The sequence below is a fragment of the Sapajus apella genome, unplaced genomic scaffold (genome assembly GCF_009761245.1).
Source record: "Sapajus apella isolate SASKATOON/1434 unplaced genomic scaffold, GSC_monkey_1.0 scaffold2, whole genome shotgun sequence".
In the NCBI taxonomy this organism is placed as follows: Eukaryota; Metazoa; Chordata; class Mammalia; order Primates; family Cebidae; genus Sapajus; species Sapajus apella.
The window spans coordinates 25,823,477-25,845,805 of NW_022436942.1; the positions used below are offsets into that span (position 1 = coordinate 25,823,477).

At 43.7% G+C, this 22,329-nt stretch overlaps 1 protein-coding gene and 1 pseudogene across 8 annotated transcripts in view; both read right to left on the reverse strand.

Annotated features, from left to right (window-relative positions):
- Window positions 1-21,466, reverse strand: part of DIP2B (disco interacting protein 2 homolog B) — a 269,005-nt gene extending 247,539 nt beyond the window's left edge. For all 7 annotated transcript variants that reach the window (XM_032293570.1, XM_032293562.1, XM_032293545.1 and 4 more), the window contains exon 1: window positions 21,210-21,466. In XM_032293570.1, the coding sequence (XP_032149461.1) occupies window positions 21,210-21,309 (100 nt within the window). In that variant the 5' untranslated portion in view covers window positions 21,310-21,466. The remainder of the gene's footprint in view (window positions 1-21,209) is intronic.
- Window positions 5,172-5,906, reverse strand: LOC116561706 (annotated as a pseudogene). Its single transcript, XR_004273567.1, has one exon. The product of XR_004273567.1 is annotated as a 60S ribosomal protein L9 pseudogene (transcript).
- Window positions 21,467-22,329: the final 863 nt, after the last annotated feature.

A 22,329-nucleotide genomic window follows, 5' to 3' on the forward strand; every position in this document is an offset into this window, starting at 1 on the left:
ATGTGGATACTATTATCATCCTCATTTTATGGATGAGGAGATTGTGATACTAAATCTGACTACCCAAAAAAAAATAAGGGTCCGGCATGGTAGCTCATGCCTATAATCCCAACACCTTTGGAGGCTGAGGTGGGCAGTTCGCTTGAGTCCAAGAGTTCAAGACCAGCCTAGACAACGTGGCAAAAGCCCATCTCTACAAAAAATTTAAAAATTAGCTGGGCATGGTGGTGCATGCTTTTAGTCTCAGCTACCTGGGAGGCTGAGGTGGATGGATCACCTGAGCCTGGGAGGTCAAGGCTGCAGTGAGCCGTGATTACACCACTGCATACCAGCCTGGGCGACAGAGCAAGACTGTCTCAAAAAAAAAAAAAAAAAAAAGAAGGCATTTCCATCTCTAATGAAAAGCACTTTTCTCCACAAATGCAATTGTAAGAAAAAGAAGATAAATCAAATTCAGGATTCTGAGCAAATATGCTTCTAACAATGGTGATTTTCTGTTAATTAACATTTTAATGATTTCAATCATGTTTTAACATTTAATAATCATTTTAATCATGTTTCTTCTAATCTTTACTGAAACAGGATAATCTTTTTTTTTTTTTAGATGTGGTCTTCCTCTATTGCCCAGCCTGGAGTATAGTGGCATGACCATAGCTCACTGCAGCCTCAACTCCAAAGTAGATGGGACTACAGGTGCACACCATAATACCAGGCTAGAGACAGGGTCTCACTATGGTGCCCAGGTTGATCTTGAACTTCTGGTCTCAAGCGATCCTCTTGCCTCAGCCTCCTTAAGTGCTGTCGGCCAAGGATAATCTTAGTTATTAAGATGTTTCACAAGTTCTATCTCTCAGCCATAAAGATAAATCTGAAGTTCACAATATTATAATAAGTAAATAAGATTGTTATTTTCCTATGTGCAAAATTACAATTAATTTATGTCTGAACAGTATCTTAGATATAGGTAGTCAAAGCGACCAGAGAGAACGTGGGTAGGACCTAAGAGATAAATATTCTGTGTGTACAGTTGGACATGTTATGCACAGCCCATGAATGTCCTTAGCAGTTGGCCACACTGTTTGCATAAACTAGAATAAACTGACCAAAGGTCTGACTTGGTTCAAGAAAACCAATATTTGCCATATGGCTAATTATTCCACTTCCATGGCTTTCCAACATTTTACCAAAGATGTAATGTAGCCAAGAAAAGATGTTGAAAAACCAGGCATGTGAAATATTCAGTTTTTTTCCAACCAGGACCAGTTAAACCAAAACAAAACTAGTTTTGGTTTCTTACAATGTCTGGTCTACAGAAAAACCCACCTAATCAACTTATGCTTCAGAGCAGAACCGACGGATACTACATTTGGTTAAGACAGAGGAAAAAGGGAACCAATGCATGTGCAAAGCGCACAAAAAAATGAGAAGTGTCTGCCTCCCATTCAGGGAGCACAGGCACACAGCTCCAGCTCTCACGCAAGCACTGTCCCAGGCTTGGAGCTGTGTATTCTGAAAGTATTTGCATAATAAATACCAAATGAATTGGATAAGCCACGTAGTCAGGTAGACTGAAGAAATGGAAAGTTGTTACCTATCATCTAAGTGTAAAAGTCACGTGTAAAAATCAGAGGGCACATAGCGAGGAAAACACGGGGAAAACAAACAAGCGAACATTAAAAACTAACCAAATGCCACGAAACACATAGGCCCCTGAGCTGCAGCTCTCACCAGCTTCCACAGGGATCCCCTTTCCTTCCTGGCAGAGACCCTGGGGACAGAGCCTACACTTCTTTACTCTTTAAAGCTGCCACCATCTAAAGAATCCCATTGGAATCTTCTCCCTGCAAAGTCCATTTGTTCACTGAACAAGTGTCTATTGAGAGTCTTCTATTCTAGGCACTAGAGAGACAGCAGGGAACAAGACAGTAAAGTCTCTGCACTCAAAAAACAAACATTTTACTGGGGAGGAATCCAATAATATTAATAAATTTATGAACAAGATCATGTCAAATGTTAGTATTAGTTAGAAAATTTTAAACAGGAAAAAAAGAAACTAAAGGAGAGTGCTGAGATGAAGAATGATGGGAAGGGTTGCTAATTTAACCTTGGAGGACAGGGAAGGTATCTTCTTTTTTTTTTTTTTTTTTGAGACAGAGTCTCACTCTGTTGCCCAGGCTGGAGTGCGGTGGGGTGATCTCATCTCACTGCAATCTTCACCTCTCAGTTCAAGCAATTCCCCTGACTCAGCTCCCAAGTAGCTGGGACTACAGGCGTGCACCACCATGCCCCGCTAATTTTTTGTTTTTTTGTTGTTTTTTTTTTTGAGACGGAGTTTCGCTCTTGTTACCCAGGCTGGAGTGCAATGGCGCAATCTCGGCTCACCGCAACCTCCGCCTCCCGGGTTCAGGCAATTCTCCTGCCTCAGCCTCCTGAGTAGCTGGGATTACAGGCACGCACCACCATGCCCAGCTAATTTTTTGTATTTTTAGTAGAGACGGGGTTTCACCATGTTGGCCAGGATGGTCTCAATCTCTTGACCTCATGATCCACCCGCCTCGGCCTCCCAAAGTGCTGGGATTACAGGCGTGAGCCACCGCGCCCGGCAATTTTTTGTATTTTAGTACAGATGGGGTTTCACCACGTTGGCCAGGATGGTCTTGATCCCCTGATCTGGTGATCCACCTGCCTCGGCCTCCCAAAGTGCTGGGATTACAGACATAAGCCACTGAGCCCAGCACCAGGGAAGGTATCTCTAAGGAGATTAACTCTGAACTGAGACAAAGTTGAAGCGAACATTCCAGGCTGAAGAAAGGCAAGGAACAAGACATAGAGGTGGTCAGGCATGGTGGTTCATGCCTATAACCCCAGCACTTTGAGAAGCCAAGGTGGGAGGATGGCTTGAGCCCAGGAGTTCAAGACAAGCCTGGCAACATAGTGAGACCCTGTAGCTACAAAATATAAAAAAATTAGCAAGGTGTGATAGTGCAAGCCTGCAGTCCCAGCTACTAGGGAGGCTGAGGTGGGAGGATTGCTCGAGCTTGGGAGGTCAAGGCTGCAGTGAGCTCCATGCACGCCACTTGGGAGGTCAAGGCTGCAGTGAGCTCCATGCACGCCACTTGGGAGGTCAAGGCTGCAGTGAGCTCCATGCACGCCACTGTACTCCAGCCTGGGCAAGAGAGTGAGACCCTGTCTCAAATAAAAGGGACCTAGAAAAAAAAAGGGGGGGGACCTAGAGGCAGCAACAAGCATGGGGAGTTCAAGGAAGAAAAGGAATGCCTCACTATTTTGTTCAAAGTATCATCTCATGATGACTTCCCTCTTTTAAACTGTGCCCACTAACCTCCTATCAGTATTCTCTATCCCTCTTGCTGCTTTTTCTCCATGGAAATTTTTACCATATGGCCAGGCACAGGGGCTCACACCTGTAATCCCAACACTTTGCAGGGCACCAAGGCAGGAGGACTGCTCAAGCCCAAGAGTTTGAGGCCAGTCTGGGAAACATGGCAAGACCCTGTCTCTACAAAAAAATAAAAATTAGGTGGGCAAGGTGGCACATGCCTGGAGTCCTAGCTCCTCAGGAGGCTGAGGGGAAGGAGGATCGCTTGAGCCCGGGAGGAGGATCACTTGAGCCCAGGAGGAGGAAGCTGCAGTGAGCCATGATCACACCACTACATTCCAACTTGGGTGACAGAATGAGCAAGTCCCTGTCTCAAAAAATAATAGTAAATTTTTACCATCTGACAAGCAATACATATTACTTGTTATTCTCTGTCTACACCTACAGAGTAAGCCCCCAAGGGGAGGGGTTTTGTCATGTTAATCACTGCTGTATATCACCTGCATCTATGTGGCACATAGCGGGCACTCAATAAACACCAGCTAAATAAAAAAAGGAAGAGGGAAGGGAGAAAGGGGAGGATGGAGGGAGGCAGGGAGACAGAAGGAGAAGAGAGAGAAGAACAGGGAAGGAGAAAAGGGAGGAAGGAAAAGAGAAAGAAGAGTCAGCCAATGTAGCTGAAGCACAATGGGTGAGGGGAAAAGATGACGAGTCAGTACCGTGTAGGTCGTGTAGGCTATGGAAAGATATTTGAATTATATTTTAAAGACAATGTAAAGCAGGGAAGTAATATGACCTAATTTGCAGTTTAAAAAGCTCCCTACCTGCTATGTGGAAAATGGGTTAGAGAGAAGAAGGCTGGGACACCACCAGGTAAGGAGCTAAAGAAGCAAGAGATGTGACGACTTGGGCATGATCAGCAGTGACTTGGGAAGGAGAGAAATAGATTTATAATATATTCTCAAGGTAGTACCAAAAGACTCACTGATGGACTTGATATGTAGAGGTGGGCTAAAGGAAAGAGAGGAATCAAGAATGTGTTAATTATCACTTTACGGCCTTTCAGCTCCAAATATACCCTCACTGCTCTGTGAAAACTGAGATGGGCCCTTTAAGTATTTTTCCTTTGCCAGCTGCCATGATATTAAGCTTTGCCTGTCTGCAGAGGGCACTGGAAAGGCATTGCAGAAAGGGGCTTTTCTTTCTGGCTCCAGTGTACTCTTCTTGGCAGGATAAACAGAGTATCAGCAAGTTCAGTATTCTGATGTCCTATGGAGTCCTAGTCAACTTATTTTAAAATCTTTTCTAATTTCAGGAAATTGGGAAGACAACTGAACTAAGCTAATACAATGTGTATATTTTCACACATAATTGTTTTTCCCATATATATATCTAAGAATCTGGGGACAGTATTCTGTTCATTGATCTTATTTGAAAGCTAATACCATACTGCTTTGAATATAGTGACTTTAGAATCTGTTTTAATATATGGTAAGGCAAGTATCGCCTCACTATTCTGTTTCTAAATTTTCTTAGCTATTCTTTCTTCCATGTGAACACTAAGATCACTTTATCTAATTCTCTATTCCTGAAGAATCTTCCATTAGAGCTCTAATTGGATTTCCACTAAATTTTTATATATCAGTCTTCTCATATGGTACAGTTGGCCCTTCCATATCCTTGGGTTCCACATCCATGGATTCAACCAACCTAGGACTGAAAATATTTGTTGAGAAAAAAGCATCTGTACTTAATATGTACAGAATTTTTTTCCTGTCATCACTCTATAAACAATACAGCATAACAACTATTGACATAGTATTTTCTTTTTTTCTTTTTTTTTTCCAAATTAATAGGTCTTTTATTGCATCATTTAAGTATCACAAGTAGGTCTTAGCTATGATAGGCATCTTGTGTTTCTGTAGCTGGACAACTCTAAAGTCTTACTCATCAGCCTGCTGAACAGTTCCTTTTTCAGAGACATAGATACCATCCAAAAATTTCCGGATATCCTTGTTTTTAACTGTTGTTGCTTGCTGAATCAAAGCCGCTGAATTTGAAACAAGCTCAATGTCATTTCCTTCAAGGATTAATTCATCTTTCTGGGCTTGTGATACTGAACAAGCAACACCTGGTCTCATTCGAACCCTGCGGATGTATTTTTCACCTAAGAAATTTCGGATTTCAACAAGAGACCCATTTTCCTGGATAACGACGTTGATGGGGAAGTGAGCATACACAGACCTCATCTTGTAACGGAAGCCCAGCCTAACACCCTTGATCATGTTCTGTACATGACTACAAATAGTCCGAACGGTAGCAAGTTCCTTTCGGTTACTCCCCATTTGTCAACCCGGAGCCTCTTTTTTTTCTTTCCAAGAAGACTGAGTTCTACATTGATGTGATTGAAGTCCCTCCGCAGGGTTCCTCTGGGGCCCTTCACGATAACTGTGCGTCCCTTCAGAGTAATGTCGACATTTTCTGGAATGTCGACAGTCTGATTGCTGAGAATGGTCTTCATTCTCGCAGTAAACGCAGCAAAGAAGGAACCTTTTTTTTTTTTTTTAAGACGGGGTTTCACCATGTTGGTCAGGCTGGTCTTGAACTCCCGACCTCAGGTGATCCGCCCGCCTTGGCCTCCAAAGTGCTTGGATTACAGGCATGAGCCACCACACCTGGCCAACATAGGATTTTCACTGTACTAGGTACTATAAGTAATCTAGAGATGATTTAAAGTATACAGGAGGATGTGCTTAACTTACACGCAAATACTATGCCACTTTTTAGCAGAGACTTGAGCACCCTCGGGTTTTGGTAACCGAAGAGAGTCCAATCCCCCATGGACAGAGGAACAACTGCATCTATTTCCATTTTTTCAGATACTGCTTTTATATCCTTAAAGTTTTACAATTTTCTTCATACAGATCGTATGTCTTTCTTGCAATATTTAAGTATTTTATAATTTTTCTCTTTTTCCCAAATATATTCTAGGAAGTATAATTTTTAACACTTTTATAAATAAAATATTTTTGTCCTCACCAATACAGTTAAATTCCATTCTTCCACTGCCAATATCCCAGTGGCAACAAAGAATGCTTTTACTTCCCATCTACCACCCACATTACCCTGTCCAACATCTGAGTTCTGTGAAATCATTGGGAATCCTTCATTCAGAGGACTAGGTTTTCTTTTGGAATACGTTTCTTCTAGTTCAAGGATCCTTACTTAGCATTTATACTACACAATCCTTGTCATTCTCAATATATACTATGTATATACAAGTAGGACCTCAACATTATTTTACTCAATGTTATGCTATAAAGAGGTTGAGAAGGAAAAAAAAAAATCAATTCCCATCCAGGGCCATTGTCTGCGTGGAGTTTGCACGTTCTCCCCGTGTCTGTGTGGGTTTTCTCCGGGTACTCTAGTTTCCCCTATATCCCAAATATGTGTCCGTTATGTGAACTGGCACATTTCATTGTCCCAGTCTAAGTGAGCGTGGGTATGTACATGTGCACCCTGCAATGAAAGTCCTTTCCAGCGCTTGTTCCCGCCTTGTACCCCAAGCTGCTTGGATAGATTCCCACCTTCCAAGACCCTCAACTGCAATAACCAGATAAATTATCTTATTTGTTTATATTAATCTTTACTTTTTAAAAAAATGTGGCTGGGCATAGTGACTCATGCCTGTAATCGCGGCACTTTGGGAGGCCGAAGCAAGTGGACCTCAGGAGTTCGAGGCCAGCCTGACCAATATGGTAAAACCTGGTCTCTACTAAACAGGGTCAGGAGTTCAAGACCAGTCTGACAAGTATGGTTAAAACCCCGTCTCTACTAAAAATACAAAAATTAGCCAGGTGTGGTGGCACATGCCTGAAATCCCAGCTGCCCAGGAGGCTGATGCAGGAGGTGGAGGTTGCAGTAAGCCAAGATTGTGCCACTGCACTCCAGCCTGGGTGACAGAGCAAGATTTCATCTTAAAAAAATAATAAAATAAAAAATTTGGCCAGGCATGGTGGCTCACACCTGTAATCCCAACACTTCAGGAGGCTAAGGCAAGTGGATCACTAGGTCAAGAGTTCAAGACCAGCATGGCCAACGTAGTGAAACCCCATCTCTACTAAAAAGTATATATATAAAAAAATTAGCCGAGCATGGTGGCAGGCACCTGTAATCCCAGCTACACAGGAGGCTGAGGCAGAACAATCGTTTGAACCCGGGAGGCAGAGGTTGCAGTGAGCGGAGATCACACCACTGCACTCCAGATTGGGTGACAGAGTGAGACTTCATCTCGAAAAAAGAAAAAAAAATGTTTGGAAGCTGGACATGGTGACTCACGCTATAATCTCAACACTCTGGGAGGCCAAGGCAGGTGAATCTCTTGAGCCCAGCAGTTCAAGAAGCCTAGGCAACATGGCAAAACCCCATCTCTACAAAAAAAGACAAAAATTAAGCCAGGCACAGTAGCTCACACCTATAATCCCAATACTTTTGGAGGCCAAGGGGGGCAGATCACTTAAAGTCAGGAGTTCAAGACTAGCCTTGCTAACACGGAAAAACCTCATCTCTACTAAAAATACAAAAATTAGCTGGGCATGGTGGTAAAAGGCACCTGTAATCCCAGCTACTCAGGAGGCTGAGGCAGGAGAATCACTTGAACCCAGGAGATGGAGGTTGCAGTGAGCCGAGATCATGCCACTGCACTCCACCCTGGGCAACAGAGCAAGACTCTGTCTCAAAGAAAAAAAAAAAAAAAAAAAGGCCTAAGGTCTGAGAAGGTAAAAATAACATAAATGAAACAAATAGTGGTAAATTAAGTGTTAAAACTATTGCTGAATATAACAATAGTCTAAAAATAGAAGAGATTAATATGGACTAAAGCAGTCAGCAGGTTTCATGATGAGAGGAACATCAGCCAGGCCTTAAAACAAGGGTTGGATTTTGATAGAAAAAGCAGTCCTGACAGGGAAAATACTCACTACAAATGCAGAGATGGGAATGAGCTTGTCAAGAGTGAGGAAACCCCTACGACTGTAATAGAAAAGTGTCAGATACTAGTAAAAAAAAAAAAAAAAAGATAGGAGATTGATGGCATAATCTAGATTTGTTCACTAGCTGAACTGAAAAGCATTTACACTAAAGGACACTGTGTGCTGTCCTCAAGCAGCTTACTTAGGGGAGATGAGAATATTTATACAAATGATAATTTCCTAACTTTAAGATAATTTTAAAAATAGCTATGATATAGGAGTAACATTAGAAATCAGAGCTCAGAGAACCGACAAATGGAGAAGTTGTTTTTTTAACAGGAAGTTCATTTTCTAGTACTTCTCTTGGTCTCCTTGAAGAAAAACAAGCAAAGGACTATGGGAGGAAAACTCATACCACTGCTTTTTCTACATCTTCAACTTAAAAATGAAAGTTTCTCCAAACCAGAGAGGAAGTCTAATAAATCAAGAATGACTCCTTAAAATTTTAAGACAGTGCCTTCAGGCCTTTGTCACAGATTTGCTAAACAAGGAACTATCAAAAGCTCAGAAGCTTCTACCTAATAATTCCTGCTGGGTTTTTTTTTTTTTTTTTTTTTTGAGATGGAGTTTCACTCCGATTGCCAAGGCTGGAGTGCAATGGGACGATCTCGGCTCACTGCAACCTCTGCCTCCCGGGTTCAAATGATTCTCCTGCCTCAGCCTGCCGAGTAACTGGAATTACAGACATGCACTACCATGCCCAGCTAATTTTGTATTTTTAGTAGAGACGGGGTTTCTCCATGTTGGTCAGGCTGGTCTCAAACTCCCGACTGCCTCGGTGAAACGCCTGCCTTGGCCTCCCAAAGTGCTGGGATTACAGGTGTGAGCTACCGCACCCGGCCAGGCTCATTTCTTTAAAAGGAGATTTAATGACAAGACTGGTCAGCACTATAAAATTTATTCATGCCTTAACTAAATCAAAAGCCACAAGTTCTGGCCTATGATTAACTTATAAGAATATGATCCTACACCCTTAGAAAGAAAAGAAAACCCTGCAGATCCTTTAATGTATCCCTAAAAGCAACAGTCCTCTAAATATAAAGAGTATTAGAGCACTATTCCTTTACCAAAAAAAAAAAAAATTATAACTCCAAGAAAAACCAATTAAAGTACATGTCATTCAAGGAAACATCTACATTCATTTATACATTGATTTTTACATTAAACATGAAATATTCTACGGGGAAAAAAGACTAAAAACTCTTTCGGCACCACAATGTAAGTATAACCCTGTATCAATAGTCCAGGAACTCAAGGCTTGTTCACAACACAGACCTTTCAAAGATGCTAGACCTGTGGATTTTCATTTAGGGCTGTCCTGTGTAGCATCCAAAATATTATCATCCCAAGTTTCCCCTTTCAGCTTCTCATCATCTCCATCTCAATTCAAGGAAGAAAAAGTAACTACCCGGCAAAAGACATGTACATAAAATTACCTCTTACTTTATAGATGATCTTAATATTTTTCATTTTTCATTTTTTTTTAAGAAATAAAAGAGGCCCAGCATGGTGGCTCATGCCTGTAATCACAACACTTTGGGAGGCCAAGGTGGGAGGTTCACTTGAGCCCTGGAGTTCAAGACCAGCCTGGGCAATACAATGAGACCCCATCTCTAAAAATAAGAAGAAGAAATGAAAGTCACATCTTGCCAGCAATTATGCTGGTATGATGGAAACCCTCCAAATAGAATCTACAGAGTGTTAACCCCTCTGATTCCTGCAAAGCATGGTGAGAAATAACAAATTACACCCCTTTACCTATTTCTCTAAGAATAAAATAGAACATTCCAATTCTCCTCCCTCCAGGCAGCCCTACCCCCCAAAAAATAAAGACAGAAGCTATGGCCGGGTGCAGTGGTTCATGCCTGTAATCCCAGCACTTTGGGCAGCCAAGGTAGGAGGAATGCTTGAGCCCAAGAGTTCAAGACCAGCCTGGGCAACAAAGCAAGACCCATCTCTACAAAAAATAAAAAATCAGCCAAGCATAGTGACACGGACTTGTTATCCCAGCTACTTGGATAAGCTACTTTGCTAGTATCCCAGTTACTTTGCTTGTGCAAAGGAGTTTGAGGTTGCAGTGAGCTAAGATCATGCCACTGCACTCTAGCTTGGAGGACAGAGCAACACCCTGTCTCAAAAAACAAGCAAACAAAAAACCAGAAGCTGTATCCTAAGAAAAACGAGACATACCAGTTAAGATGGAAGATAATTCTGCCAAAACTACTTGAAATAATATCCAGGGAGATGGTGGTCAAATGGCAGTGTGGAAACACCACAGGGCTTAGAATCAAACAGACTTGGTTTCCAATACCAGCACACTATACAGAAACTGCACACCTATCTCTAGGAGTTAAGATTAGAAACACATTTCAAAGACTTGCCCAAGGGCCAGGCACAGTGGCTCATGCCTATAATCCCAGAACTTTGGGAGGCCAAGATGGGCGGATCATCTCAGGTCAGGAGGTTGAGGCTAGCCTGGGCGACATGATGAAACCTCATCTCTACTAAAATACAAAAGACAAAAATTAGCCGGACATGGTGGCAGGCGCCTGCAGCACCAGCTACTTGGGAGGCTGAGACAGGAGAATCGCTTGAACCCAGGAGGCAGAGGTTGCAGTGAGCTGAGATCGTGTCACTGCACTCCAGCCTGGGCAACAAGAAAGAGACTCCGTCTCAAAAAAAAAGACTTGCCCAGGACCATTCAGGGTGTGAACACAATTCGGCATGACACCCAAATTCAGTGCTCCTTCCCAGTGCCATTCATCCAGAATGCTACCTTACGGAAAAATGTGTAACTACAGGTGGGAAGATACACTGGATGCAATGTTCAGGTGCTTTTTGCTACCTCAGTTCCCTCATCATCATGATATAGGAGCTATGTATTCAGCACCTAGTTACTGGCCAGGCAAGGTACATGAAGTGCTAAGCACAGGATCTATTACATCATAAGCTCTCAATAACTGATGACTACTTATACAGAGACTTAAGTTCTTAAGGGAGCTTAGAAAAAGCTGGCTTCTCACAGGAAACTGAATGGAACAGAAGTTAACCAGGCAAAAAAAAGGGGAAGAACATGCCAGAGTGGATATTTTAGAGAATGGCAATGTATACAAAAGCACAGAAGTGAAAAAAAGCACAGTGCACTCAGGGAAGTGCAAGTCAGCTGGCATGGCTAGAGAGGAGAGAAAAAATATAGACAGAGCAGGAAACGAGGTTAAAAAGGCAGGGAGGTCTTGATATACAAAGAAAGATGCTTCGAGTTTATCCTGTGAATGGGAGAAGCCAAGGAAAAGTTTTAAACAGGGAAAAGAACACAATTAGGTTTGTGTTTCAGAATGATTAATCAATGACAGGACAGAGAAGGACATGCTGAAAGGAGAAGAGATTGAGACAGGCAGATGAATTAGGAGACTACCTCATTAGTCAGAGCAAGAAATTAGTGCCTGAACAAACAATGGAATGGTATGGAGAAGGAGAAGTAGAAACAAGACTCAGTGATCCATTAGAAGATGGCTCACTGGGCAAGGTGGCTCACACCTGTAATCTTGGCACTTTGGAAGGTCAAGGCAGGTGGATCACTTTAGCTCAAGAGTGAGACCAGTCTGGGAAACACTACAAAACCTCATCTCAATTTTTAAAAAAAATTTTTTTAATTTTTTTTTAGAATATAAGGATGACTCTTAATTTTTTGACTTCAGTAAGTTACTATGGTCTGTCAGTGTACCCCAAAAATTCCTATATTGGAACTTAATCCCCAGTGTGATAGTATTAACAGATGGGGTCCAGGTGCTGTGGCTCACACTCATAACCCCTGCACTTTGGGAGGCCAAGGCAGGACTACTATTCATGGCCAGGGGTTTGAGACCAGCGTGGGAAACATAACGAGACCTGTCTCCACAAAAAATAAAAAATTAGGCTGGGTGCAGTGGCTCACACCTGTAATCCCATCACTTTGGGAGGCCAAGGTGGGTGGATCACGAGGTCAGGAAATCGAGACCATCCTGGCCAACATGGTGAAAAATACAAAAAAATTAGCTGTGCGTGGTGGTGCACACCTGTAGTCCCAACTACTCAGGAGGCTGGGGCAGGAGAATTGCTTGAACCCAGGAGGCAGAGATTGCAGTGAGCCAAGATTGCGCCACTGCACTACAGCCTGGGTGAGAGTGTGAGACTCAAAAAAAATTAGTTACGTGTGGTGGCACACGCCTGTAATCCCAGCTGCTTGGGAGGATCACTTAAACCCAGGAATTCAAGGCTACTGTGAGTTATGATCTCACCACTGCACTCCAGCCTTGGTGAGAAGCAAGACACTGCCTCCCTCTCTCTCTCTCTCTCTCTCTCTCTCTCTCTCTCTCTCTATATATATATATATATATATACACACACACACACACACACACATACACACATATGTTTACATATATATACACACACAAACACACATATAAGATATGGGGCCTTTAGGAGGTAACTTGGTCATGAAAGAGAAGTGCTAGTGAACAGGTTTAGTGCCCTTATAAAAGAACCTTGAGGGAGTCTGTCTGCCCCTCCCACCATGCCAGGATGCAGCAAGAAGGTGCCATTTTTGAAGCAGAGAACAGGCTCTCAACAGACAATAAATCTTCTGACTTCTTGATCTTTGACTTCCTAGCTTCCAAACTGTAAGCAATAAATTTCTATCACATATAATTTACCAAGTCTAAGGTATTTTGTCATAGCAACAGAAATGGATGGAGATAGTAAACAGACATTTGAAATAGAAGCATCTGTGAAGCAGGGAGATAGGGGCAGGGGTGGGGGAGGAAGTTGAAATGGAGTTGTTTTAGACTTATTAAGTTAGTATGGGGGAACCAATGGAATGTCTACAGTAGAGGAAAATCAGGGCTACAGATACAGACTGCAGATACCATCTGCGCAGCCATGACAGCTGAGGTCCTGGGCACAGATGAGATTACTCAGCAAGTATATGTAAAGTGAGGTAAAGAGCAGACGCAAATCCAAGGAATACCCTCATCAGGAGAAAGAGAAGAAACCCCAGAGAGGACAAGAAGAGTTAAGAAGCCAGAAGGAAACTATGTCACAAAGGTTAGGAGGGGGAGAGTTTCATAAAGACAATGGTCCAGGCCAGGCGCGGTGGCTCACGCCTATAATCCCAGCAGTTTGGAAGGCCGAGGTGGTGGATCATAAGGTCAGTAGTTCAAGACCAGCCTGGCCAACATAGTGAAACCCTGTCTCTACTAAAAATACAAAAATTTGCTGGGCATGGTAGCACGTGCCTGTAGTCTCAGATACCTGGGAGGCCGAGGCAGCAGAATCGTTTGAACCTGGGAGGTGGAGGTTGTGGTAAGCCAAGGTCATGCCAGTGCACTCCAGCCTGGGCAACAGAGCGAGACTCTGCCTCAAAAAAAAAAAAAAAAAAAAAAAAGGCCGGGCGCGGTGGCTCAAGCCTGTAATCCCAGCACTGTGGGAGGCTGAGGCGGGTGGATCACGAGGTCAAGAGATCGAGACCATCCTGGTCAACATGGTGAAACCCTGTCTCTACTAAAAATACAAAAAATTAGCTGGGCATGGTGGTGCGTGCCTGTAATCCCAGCGACTCAGGAGGCTGGGGCAGGAGAATTGCCTGAACCCGGGAGGCGGAGGTTGCGGTGAGCCGAGATCGCGCCATTGCACTCCAGCCTGGGTAACAAGAGCGAAACTCCGTCTCAAAAAAAAAAAAAAGAATGGTCCACAGTGTACAATGCTGCAGAGAGAGATTCCAAATCCAGCAGGTTCTCTGCAGCCTGAAATTGGAAGTCAAAATACTCAGTAGTACTTTGCCATGTTGGCCAGGCTGGTCTCAAACTCCTGACCTGAGGTGATCCACCCTCCTCAGCCTCCCAAAGTGCTGGGATCACAGGTGTGAGCCACCGCACCCAGCCAGAAAACTTTTGAAGGAGAAACTAAAAGGATGTATTCACTGAGGACAAGTGGGGCATAAGACAAGAGTAAAACCCATAGCTTCTGAAGGTTCTAAACATCCATATGTGCCTTTTCATAGCTTGTATATGCTAAGTCTCAGAAACCAAGCTTACGTGTCACAGCCATTTGCCTGAACCTACAGGCTCAGAAATGTACACATGCGAGATGTCTGTATGAAACACACCAGTCAGTCTTCTTCTGCTCTAGTCAACTACTGGCAGTGACCCAGCATGTGCTGGGCTAAGGGTATAGGTGCCGACAGGAACAACTGATGATGGACGGAAGCCTTACTTTTAAAAAATATATCACAAATTGATTCCATTCATCACTTCATATATTACCTTATTCTACTAAGTAACACAAGATATTAAAAACTGCCAAGTCTCTAGTCTCTGTGCATCCATTCACTATCAGCAGCAGTAAAGATTACACACGCTGAGTGCTCACTACATGCCATACTACACTCAGCTTTTCTGTTATCTTACTTTAAACCTCCTTACAACTCTAAGAAGGGTGTCATCCCTTTTTTAAGCGTTGAAGAAACTCATACTTGGGAGGTTAGACAGTTTGTCCAAAGTCACAGAGCTAATAAATGACACAGCCGGAACTTCAACCCAGGCCCATCATGTCAAAATGCTGCTTCTCAAATGATCACACAAAAATGTCTCATGCCAAAAATCAAGTCCCCAAGACAGAGACTTTATTTTTCAATTCAAATTGAAGTGACCAAAAATTTATCATACTCCTAAAACAACATAAGAAATAAATGGTTGGGAGTTATTTAAAATAACTTTCAGATACGAAGGACCTCTATAAGAGCTTACATTGAGGCTGGGCGCGGTGGCTCACTCCTGTAATCCCAGCACTTTGGGAGGCCGAAGCAGGTGGATCACCTGAAGTCAGGAGTTTGAGACCAGCCTGGACAACATGGTGAAACCCCATCTCTACTAAAAATATAAAAATTAGCTGGGCATGGCGGCAGGCACCTACAATCCCAGCTACTAGGAAGGCTGAGGCAGGAGAATCGCTTGAACCCAGGAGGTGGAGGTTGTGAGCCTAGATTATGCCACTGCACTCCAGCCTGGGCAACAGAGGGAAACTCGTCTAAAAAAAAAAAGGAAGAATTATGAGAGACTGTGCAGACAAGGAAGAAGGGGCATTTCAAAGCGTATCCCTGAATTAGTCACATGAGAGAACCATGGAGAACTCTAGTAATTATAACACAAATATAGTATGAAAGCCCTATTTTTAGTCAGTCATCTGAACTTTCAACCCTGAGGTGCTAAGTCTTACAGAGGCTAGGACAGAACGTCAGAACCAAGGGCTGAGCTAAGTGTGACAGGTTAATGATTTATCTTATTCAAAAATCTAGCTCAATGCCATGGGGCTGTCAAACAACAAGATTAATTTTTCAAAATACACACCAGAACAAGGGTATCCAAACAAGCCACTCTTTTCAATAAGGTGAATCATTCTTCCAGTGAATGTGTAACTTCTCTTCTGGAACTTCCCTCAAAACCAGTTTACAATCATTCTGATTTTTTGACAATCACAACTAAAATCAGTTTATAATCACTCTAGTTTTTTCAGTCACAACTAGTTTGGGCTCCAAAAGAATTTCAACCAGCTTTTCTCTACTTGATTCCAAGTGACCTATAAATGAAACTCTACCCTCAAAGAATTGAAATCTGTCACCATGAGGGTTTTCAAAGGAATGTGTCACAGGCTCTGACAGTAATCCTGATGATGAGCTGCTGCCCACCAAAAACACACACGCAAGTTCCGGAGGCAGATCGCTTAGATAATGCACATTCTTGGTTATTTAAAAATCTACATTCCTGCTTTCCTTAATACTCCTAGCATCTCCGGGTGGGGTGGCTCATGCCTATAATCCCAGCACTCTGGGAGGCTGAGGCGGGTGGATCATGAGGTCAAGAGATCAAGACCATCCTGGCCAACAAGGTGAAGGCCCGTCTCTACTACAAATACAAAAATTAGATGGGCATGGTGGTACGCGCCTGTAATCCCAGCTACTCTGGAGGCTGAGGCAAGAGAATTGCTTGAACGCAGGAGGCGGAGGTTGCGGTGAGCCGAGATTGCGCCATTGCACTCCAGCCTGGGTAACTAGAGCGAAACTCCATCTCCAAAAAAAATAAATAAATAAATAAATAAAATAACTCCTAGCATCAAGTGTTACAACTGCTTAGACAGAACTTTCTGATAAAGGTGTATCCTATGAATCTATGACTAAGCTAGGTATTTTGGAAAAGTGGCCCCATTTCCCATGACAGGTAAAGCAGGAGGGACGGACCAGTTTTATGGTGGCTTAAGTCTATCTGCCTCTTTCTGAGACTGTAAAATCTTTATCCAGCATCTCTTCCTTTTCCTCTTCAACTCTCCTACCTCTGCCCCACTCCTAAAGAAAAGTCACTGCAATTCCTAGGAAGCAGCCTCCTCTTATCCCTTCACCTTCATGGTAGACCCTGTGCCATGCTTTCAGGACCACAGAGCTACGTGACGAAACAGGCAGGAGAAAGGGAGGATGGGACTATGTTTGTTGTTTGTGCTCAGAGAAGTATTCAAACAAGAAAAGGGAGGGTCTCTTCCTGTGAGTGTTATTTTATCTTAAATACCTTTCCAGTTGTCATCTTTGGGCTGTTCTCACACACTGAAAGACTTGAGCTCCTTCCTGCATGCCACAGAAGTACGGGAACATTCTTCTTTGCATTGCACTTGTGACTGAACTGCACAGGCTAAATCACAGCCCGCTCTACTAGCCACACGATCCAATCTCATATTTATAATTCTCTTCTGTTTCTCACAACAACGATAACGCAGACAGCTTCCTCTTTTCTTAGAAGGTGGCCCCTATACATAACTCCACCATGGTCATGCACTCTTTTGTTGACATTTTCAAATTTCCCTGCCAGACTCAGAGCTTCCTGAAAGCTACCATGGTATCCTGCTCACTTGCACACAGTAGGCACAAAATAAATGTCTGCTGAACTGAATGCATAAATGATGGATTTGAAAGAGATTTCAAAGGGAGAATCAACACTGTGGTATAGAACTCTTTGTAGCATTTCCTTAGAGTAAAAATTAGTTAACAGCTTGTGCAATGACAGTGTAGATATTTAAATCATTCCAATGTCATCATCACATGGCAGCTTAGGATAATGGCACTTATTAGGTATGCAACTTTAGACAAAACAGTGTTTCTGAGTACAAGTTTCCCTTCTGTTAAGCCAAAAAAGAAAAAAGAAAGGGTCGGGGGTGAGTGAAGCTCAAATGACAATGCAAAGAAAGACAATTACACAAATATAACGTATTATGGACAGACTGAAACAAATTAATTCTCACCATTTGTGCTATTTGATGTGCATACATTTGACTAGACCATATAAACAAGTTCAAACAACAGAGCTTACTGTCAAGCATATACGTGGATCATTAAACATTTCAATCACATAAATACTTGCGGAAACCTTCTACCTATTCAACTCATCTATAGAAAAGGTTATCCTTATTTGTAAATTCAATTTCTAAATGATTTCCAGACAGTTTCAGGCTGTTCTTTTTGTGACAGAAGCAGGTTTTAACCACGAAGATGCCTGGTGACCTGCCTGATGCACCAGACACATCACACGGCTCTGCAACACACTCTGCGGCAAACAGCCCAAAGCAGGCACAAACCTGCATCTCAGCACAGAGTTGGCTGATCTATGGCCAAAGCCTGCAGCTGAAAACACATGCAAGCACAAAGAAAATTCTTTAACAGCATACAGCTCAAATTATTGCTATGGTTAGGACCAATGACAGCCTGAACCTTAAAAAGAATTAAAATAGAGAAATGAGTGCACCAATCATCAGAAAGGCATGATAAATACATAGTTAAAAGCATCTTTAGCAGTGACTCTTCCCTGTAATCCCAGCACTTTGGGAGGCTGAAGCAAGTAGATCATTTGAGGTCAAGAGTTTAAGACCAGCCTGGCCAACATGGTAAAACCCCGTCTCTACTATAAATACAAAAAAATTAGCTGGGCAGTAGTGGTGCTTGCCTGTAATCCCAGTTGCTCTGGAGGCTGAGACAGAAGGACTGCTTGAGCCTGGGAGGCAGAGGTTGCCATGAGCTTAAATAGGGCAACAGTTTGAGACTCTGTCTCAAAAACAAACGAACAAAAGAAAAGAATTAAAAAAAAAAAAAAAAAAAAGCAAAGTACTTTTGTTAGAGCAGTAACTGGAAAGAAAATGGAAAACAAATAAAACTTAGTTCCAAATATGCTACAGACATCACAAATAACACCATACTACATAGCTATGGAGACTATTGAATTATTTTAACTTCACTTGAATTCCTAATGTCTATCTACTTCTTCGGTCAACCATCCCCTGTATTTTAAGCAAGAAACATGACCAATATGCTGACACTGCAAGCCCAAGTTTTCAATTGCATTTTTTCCAGAGTCATCCACTGCTAAAAGAGATAAAATATGGGATAGTGTAGTATAAATCCATGAGAAACAAATTCAAACTAAGTCATATGCCAACCAAAACAATCCTGCATTGGAAAGCAAACTGTGCACTTGTCCTTAAAATGTTTAAGCCTTGGCATTCACAATTTGTAGAAGTTTCACACCTTTCTGAAGGAGAGAGAGGTGAGCTAATCAGTTGTGGGTCCTAGAAGTAGTTCCTCATAATGTTTCTAGACATCTAGAGATGTCTAGAAACACCCAGAGACATAAACAACAATCAGCTGGAAGCAGATATACCCAGAATAAGGAGCTTCCAGGATTTCCCTCTCCGTGTGAAAGTAATCAACTATTTTTAATCTCCCTCTGACGCAAGCATCCAGGCAAACCTCTCTTTTTCTGGCTAATCAAAGCTAGCTGATATGTTACTCTCAAATAGCAGTTTTAAAAGTCAGATTTTGCTGCTGGGTGCGGTGGCTCAAGCCGTAATCCCAGCACTTTGGGAGGCCAAGGCGGGTGGATCGCGAGGTCAAGAGATCGAGACCATCCTGGTCAACATGGTGAAACCCCGTCTCTACTAAAAATACAAAACATTAGCTGGGCATGGTGGTGCGTGCCTGTAATCCCAGCTACTCAGGAAGCTGAGGCAGGAGAATTGCCTGAACCCAGGAGGCGGAGGTTGCGGTGAGCCGAGATTGCGCCATTGCACTCCAGCCTGGGTAACAAGAGTGAAACTCCGACTCAAAAAAAAAAAAAAAAAGTCAGATTTTAATGCAAATCAACACAGACTTAATTTCAATGCTTTAGTCTAGGAGAAAAAGGAGGTAACTTGAGAGACAGAATTGATGGTAATACAAAAAACCAGTCGATTTTCGAAGGGGTGGACTTAAAGAAATTTACATTTAAACAAATTAAGGCCCAGCTATTCAAGTCTATGGGTTCACCTGGTGAATATTTCAACCAAAGGTATAACTGGGCAGACAAGCCCAAAGGACTCCTATCTTCTTAAGCACTTCACAGAAACAAACTAATCTAATACCAGTGATTGCCTGGGCTGGCCAAAAAACTTCCCAACTGATTAATTGAAAAACTGTATGTTGGTAGTTAAGTGCAGGTAAAAACAGCACTTCCCTACACATTGGGAAAACCAAAAAGGGTTATTAAAAATAATTATTTCCTTCAATGCCCAACAGGATTTATAACATTCAAGTCTACTTTTGGTTTTTCATTGTAAAGGAGTCTCAGAGGGGAGGGAACCGTAATGCCTTAATAAGTAAACAATATGTAATGTTTAATAAGCTCCTGGGAGCTGGTCACAGTCTTCTTTTCCAATCAAGAGTTTTTGGAACCACTTAAAAAATGCTAGTGAAGAAGGCCTTCTACAAGGAACTCAGTAAGAATATGCAACTCTGGAGACACAATCAAAGTACTGGTATTAGACTTGGAAAAAATGCTGCTTTTGTCTCACGGGCAGCCAGTGATAAAAACAGGAACTTTACAGAGAACTGATCACAACTGCCCAACAAGCCTGATCACATGCCCACAACAGAGCACTGTGTTTCTCTCATTGTTGTACAAGGAGTTCTCTAATAACAGTGGCTTGATTTATTCCATTTTTTTAAATTCTCAAAATAAATCGAACCCTCCCTGTCCCAATCTATTGTCAAAAGAAAGGATGCCGGCCAGGATTTGCAAGTAACCGGTAGCCTCGTCTCCTTCCTTCTTCGAAGACTCCAAAAGGTGACCAGATGCGGAAAATGTAGCCCGAATAACAAGGCACCAGGAAAAAAAAAAACTCTTACGACAAAGGTGGTCTAAGCAGCACCGTGTATCTCTCTGGGTTAATGCCACTGCTTCTCATCTCCCTAGGACCCTCAATGGCTCACCCGCTTCTGTCTCACTCCTGTCACTGGGGAGGCATCTCGCATTGTTAAAAGAGAGAAGAAATGCCGCTGCGGATTTCCCATGTGTCTTTCTCTTTTTGAAAAGGAGAAGCGGGGCTAGAACAAGGCGTGGAGCCCTCCACGAAATGGGGAAAGGAGAGGAAAAAGCTGTCAGCCACCCTCCTCGCAGCCCTCCCCCTCACCCCACCTTGCCCAGACGCCTGGGCAGAAGCGGGAGGGCGCAGCTTTGTCTCGGGTTTGGGGGGCAGGAAGCGCAGAAGCAATGTGGGCCCGGGAAGACCTCCCACAACCCCTTACTTAGCCCCCTCCAAGAGAAAACAATGAAAGCCACGGGAAACCACTTAGCGGGGTGGGAGACGAGGGAAGACGGTAGTGGAGTGCCAGGCCAGGTTCTCTGCACCCTCGCTCCCCTTGCCGCACGGCCACCAGGGCGCGCGGTGGGGACCTGTCTCCCGAGTCACGGCGATCCGCAGGGCCCCGGGCGCCCGCTCCCCCGCCCGGCTCCTACCCTCCGAGAGCTCCAGCTCCAGCTCTGCCAGCTGCGCTCGCACTTCAGGCGGCAGCGCCGCCACCGCGGCCGGCGACGGCTCCAGGCCTCGTTCCGCCATCCCGGCTCCGTCAGCCACACTCCGGAAGACAAGAGAGGGGGCCGAAGGAGGGACGGACCGACGCGGGCCCACACCCGGCTACAGGATCCGGCTCCGGCCGCCGAATGCCACCAGCACAGCCGCCACAGCCGCCGCCGCCGCCGCCATGAGCAAAGGTCACGTGAGCGCGGCGGCCCCGCCCCTAGGCCGGGAGGACGCACCGCCTCCGCAGCCCGGTCAGGCTGAGGACGCGCATGCTTACGTCGCCCTCTACCGGAGAGCTGCCAGAACCACGGGCCCAAGCCCACCACCCGAATTTCCCTGCGCGAAATGGGCTCACGGTGTGGACAGTCGGCTTTACCACAGTAGTGTGTAGCATTTACCTTTCACTCTCGAGCGAGTGTTCAGGGGCCCCGGGTCTTACTTTTTCCAATACTAGACTTAGCAATGTATGTCTTTGTCGTGTCCTTTACTCCATTTCCCCTGATCAATTAATACCTGCCCATTTATAAAAACGTAATCACAGGCCACCTCCTTCACGGTGGCTCTTGGTCCCAACTGCCAGGAGCTCTCTGTTTCTGTTTCAGTTTTAGCTTTTAAAAAGACAAAGGCAGGCCGGGTGCGGTGGCTTAGCCTGTAGTCCTAGCACTTTGGGAGGCAGAGAAAGATGGATCACCTGAGGTCAAGAATTCGAGGCCAGCCTGGCCAACATGGTGAGACTCCGTCTCTACTAAAACTACAAAAATTAGCCAAGCGTGGTGGCGGGCACCTGTAATTCCAGCTACTCAGGAGGCTGAGGCAGAAGAATCACTTGAACCCAGGAGGCAGAGGTTGCAGTGACCTGAGATCATGCCATTGCACTCCAGCCTGGGTAACAGAGCAAAAACTCCGTCTCGAAAAAAAAAAAAAAAGAAAAGAAAAGAAAAAGACAATGGAAAGGGACTCCATTTCTTCCTGTCTAGACTTCTAACAACTTACAAGGAGGGAGCTTACTTTGTCTCATCCTCCTCCGTATATGGCCTAATAGGTGTTCCAAAACAT